The 4,982-nt window shown below is 32.1% G+C and overlaps 1 protein-coding gene across 1 annotated transcript; it reads left to right on the plus strand.

Moving 5' to 3' along the window:
• Positions 1-445: 445 nt before the first annotated feature.
• LOC111692949 (cuticle protein 19-like) lies at positions 446-2,481 on the plus strand (the record flags this gene model as incomplete). Its single annotated transcript, XM_023457083.1, has 2 exons — positions 446-547; positions 2,191-2,481. Coding segments are annotated over 2 exons (393 nt in total), but the record flags the coding sequence as incomplete, so codon positions are not given.
• Positions 2,482-4,982: the final 2,501 nt, after the last annotated feature.

Raw genomic sequence — 4,982 nt, forward strand, 5'->3', positions numbered from 1 at the left:
GTGCATCATGAAGAACAATACGTAAGTAATCATTTATTGTAAATTGCTATAGTTTCTGCGTTACAAGAGTTTTAGTAGATACTAGTAAGTAATAAGGTTTCTAAAAAAATTTGAATAGAAAAATTAATGGATCAATAGTTTTTGAAAAAAAATTATTATTTGTTAATATTTCTGTCATTCTGCTATACATTTTACACATTTCCATTTCTTTACTTATTATTATCATTATTATCGTTTCTATTTGCTTCAGTTAAGTTTCTCTTCATAAAAATTATGTATTTTTCATATTTTATGAATTAAATACCTATCTCTTTCAATTTAATAGTTTAGGCATCACATAAAAGTGTTTTACTCTCACAGTTAACTGTTTTCTCCATAAAACATATACAAACAGCTTCACAAATACAAATAGTTTGTGGTTTATTGTATTGTGTATCATTCTCAGTTTAGCACAATTCCAGTATTNGCCATTGCACAACCAGCCATACACGCAGCACCAGTATTAGTAAAATCCACCCCATTTGCAGTGCATCATGAAGAACAATACGTAAGTAATCATTTCTTGTAAATTACTATAGTTTTTGGGTTACTAGAGTATTAGTACTAGTAAGTAATGGGGATCCCTTAGACATCAAGCAGTCGATTGCAATTCAGAAACTTCATACCCATACGGTTTGTGGGTTTGGAGTTGGTGGGTTTGGGGTTTGTAAGCTTGGGGTTTGTAGGTTCGGGTTTTGTGGGATAGGGGTTTGTGAGTTTAGGGATTGTGGGTTTGGGATTTGTGGGTTTGTGGATGTAGAGTTTGTGAGTTTGAGTTCGTATGTATTGAAGGTTTCTGAGTATGAACTTTCTGAACTGCAATCAACTGTTTAACGTCTAAGGGATCCTTGGTAGATTTTCACAAAAAGAAACTGATAAACTTAGAAATTTCAACATGTGATATCTCAACAAAAAAAAAAGATATTTGAGCAAACTCAACGGCATTCGAAAGAGGGAGCCTTGTACTTTTAAATTATATGTATTTAAAAAAAGAATATATGGCATTACTACATAACCTCAAATATGACGAAAAACAGTGTTTTTGAACTTTTAGGTTAGGATATCTCAAAAACCTGTCGTGATAGAGCAATTCTGCTGCCAGATTCGGATTCAGCGCACCAAAATCCTTCGGGAATGCATATTAGTGTGTCTGCTTCTTGACCCTTGTCGACCTGTATTATTTGATAATATTTCTGTCATTCTATTATACATTTTATACATTTGCATTTCTTTACTCATTGTTATCATTATTATCGTTTCTATTTTCTTCAGATGCGTTTCTCTTCATATGATGTATTTTTCATATTTTACGAATTAAATATCTCTTTCAATTTAATAGTTTAGGCATCACATAAAAGTGTTTTACTTTCTCAGTTTTCTCCATAAAACATATACATATTTCAAATTAGTTACAATTAATATGAGTTGTACAATTTCTTTCAACAGCTGCATAAATACTACAACTGTGTGGTTTATTGCATTGTCTTTCATTCTCAATTTAGCACAATTCCAGTATTCCGGTTTCTATTACAAGTTTCTTCAGTTTTGTCATAATTTGCGTTCTATAATCTATGCATCCATTGGTTGCCTACTAGAGATGTCTCTTGGATATAATGTGCTGTTTTTGCTTCCCTATTGCAGTCTGTAATCTAGGTCTCTGTTATACAGCCCAATACTGTTCAAAATGCCATAATACCTGTAAGGAGACGTGTCACTATACATAACTGACTCCAATCTAATGACCGTAGTTCTTCGATATTCTTCCTTGGTGATTATTTGATGATAATACTCCATATTGGTCCCTAGGCAAATTGTTCTGTTATGCTGAACAATGACAAATTATCCTTACGGCAGTTGCAGTTGCAGTGTTCCAAACTACTAACTTTTTTATTTAGAAATCAGCATTTTGGTGTAACATAGTTTAAGCATTATTTAAATCACCAGAAATGACACTTAGAAGTTTATGTCTGCAGAAATATGTGGTTAATATTTCGATTACTATTTTAATATTGAATGAAGCAATTAAAGATAAGTACCAAAGTCATGTGTTAGCGTTCAGTCATGTTCTCTGAGTATTATTATTTTATCATTTCGAGACCATTTACATACTGATTTATATAATTTACTAAATCATTTACCATATAATTTTAGGCACCCGCCAAATACGAATTTGCTTATGGAGTTGAGGACCACCATACCGGCGACATCCATTCCCAAAAGGAAAGACGTGATGGAGATTTAACTCAAGGCGAATACTCCCTTCACGAAGCCGATGGTACCATCAGAACTGTCAAGTACACCGTTGACAAACACAGCGGATTCAACGCCGTAGTGGAAAGGACTGGTCACGCTGTTCATGCTCAATCCACTCCTGCTAAGGCTGTATATGCCGCCCCTATCGTGAAATCAGTTGTAGCCGCCCCTGTGTACCACCATTACTAAGTTATTCTTGATGTTTCTATAACTACTGTCTCAGTATTTCCTTATTTATTTATAATAAACTATTTTTACTATATGAATTATTTTAATACTGATATCTACACGAATCTCTAAATATATTTTTGTAAAAGTCAAATTAGTTCTGTTCTATATGACTTTTTCGAGAGACTGTACAAATTTTGTACCATCTCTTTCTAAAAGCTCTAGATTAATTTCAATTGTATTGTACTTAATAACCTTTTAAGACAGTTTAACTTCTAAATCTTTGAAGTTCAATTTATGGCCAATAAAATAGGTACCCAATTTATGGCCGATACAATAATTGGACACTTATCCACCGCTCCGTCGCCGTCGTGATAAAATCTACTAACGAGTATCAATGTCAAAATAATATGTTTGTAATCCAATTCACCATGGTGCGGACACACCTACTACTGGGATTAATTTAGTAATACGAAATTGTAGTAGGAAAAAGAAGTGTTTTATGTAACAATAAGTAGATTCATATCAAGCAACCGTTTTCTCTGATTTTATAAATTGTGATAAGTGACACTTTTCGGTAATTATAAAATAACATATAGCAATGTAGTTATATTCTATAAAAAAATCGTTAAACAATAATTTACGAATACCAAACGTAAGATACTTAGGGTAAATTTTGGGCAGATTCCTTTTCTGGTGAAATGTCCTACAAAAATTGTTAGTACTGTTTAATTTAAAGAACAAACTGCATTTTTTTCTTATATGAATATGGTCCGATTCGTTTTTGTTTAGAAGCTACAAGCATTTAAAAAATATATTATTTCGTATTTCAAAGTAGCGTGATAAATAAAAATGATTCGTGTTTAGAGTTTAAACATTAGTTAACCTTTATTAACTGAATTAACATATCTTAAATGTCCACCCTCAGCTCGAATGTAAGCTTCACATCAGAAAACTAGAGATTCGGGCAGTGATTTCAACATGGTAGACAAGCTGCTTCATATGTCTCCATAAATAAAAGTCCTGAACCAGCTGTGATGTTCCTACTGCTGGAAGAAAGCAATTATTAAACCTAATCTTACCAAAAAAACAAACCCTTCAGAGTTGAAAGAATTACATCCGATAAGTATTCTACCCACACTATCGAAAATTCTAGAAGAGAGAGTTCTTGAACATCAAATTAATATATATTTGGATACTCATTCATTGCTACCCTCACAGCAATCAGGTTTTCGTAGACTTCAGTTGTACTACTGCTTTACTTCATATTACTGATCATCATAAACGCTACAGATAAAAGCCAGTGCACAGTATTAGTTATGTTGGATTTTAGCCGAGCATTTGATACTGTACACCATGATTTGATGATGATGTTAAAATATATAGGTTTTCAAATAACGCATGTTTATTATTAAAAAATTACGTTAAACTTAAATGGCAAAAAGTTAATATTGACGGGATTCAATCATATTATGTTTCGTTAAAATCAGCTGTTCTACAGTGATCTATACTTGGACCATTATTGATTAAAATTTATACTTCTCCTCTTGTAACTAAAATACGTTATTGCAACGCCCACTTATACGCCGATGACACTCAGATGTATTATAGCTTTCAACCTCACGAAGTGCGACAAGCTTGTATTACCATTAATGATAGTTTAAAAACTTTTATTGATTCCGTAACTGAACATTGTCTACTTATTAAACCTATTAAATCTAAAGTAATGATTTTTGGTAGACATCACCGTACAAATTTGTTAAATTCAATTAATATTGTCATTAATAATAAATTGCTCGAGGTAGTAATAAAGCAGAAAATTCTGGTATAATATTTGATTCCGATTTGAGGTTTGAAAAGCATGTAAATAAGTTATTACAACGAGCGTATTGTAATATTAAAATAATTTATGGAAATCGTCATTTATTNGTATCCAGTAAAATATACTAATGTACACCCATTACCTGTTAGCATTAGTGTTACCCGATAATTACCTGAAACGAAATATTAGCACGCCCATGGCCGGTTCTTATCTCGGGATTTTATTACTCTCTTTCATTTCCAAACATAGTATAGTACTGTTTAATTTAAAAAACAAAGTGCATTTTTATATGTTATTTCAAAGTAGCGTGATAAATAAAAATGATGATGATAATTATTATTCGTGTTTAGAGTTTAAACATTATTATACAATATTAACCGCCGAATTAACAAATCTTAAATGTCCACCCTCGGCTCGAATGTAAGCTTCACATCGGAAAACTAGAGATTCGGGCAGTGATTTCAACATGGTAGACAAGCTGCTTCATATGTCCACATAAATAAAAGTCCTAAACCAGCTGTAATGTTCCTACTGCCTGGAAGAAAGAAATTATTAAACCTAATCTTACCAAAAAAACCAAACCCTTCAGAGTTGAAAGAATTACGTCCGATAAGTATTCTACCCACACTATCGAAAATTCTAGAAGAGAGAGTTCTTGAACATCAAATTAATATATATTTGGATACTCATTCATTGCTAC

This window comes from Anoplophora glabripennis, unplaced genomic scaffold (assembly GCF_000390285.2).
Source record: "Anoplophora glabripennis isolate ALB-LARVAE unplaced genomic scaffold, Agla_2.0 scaffold5362, whole genome shotgun sequence".
NCBI lineage: Eukaryota > Metazoa > Arthropoda > Insecta > Coleoptera > Cerambycidae > Anoplophora > Anoplophora glabripennis.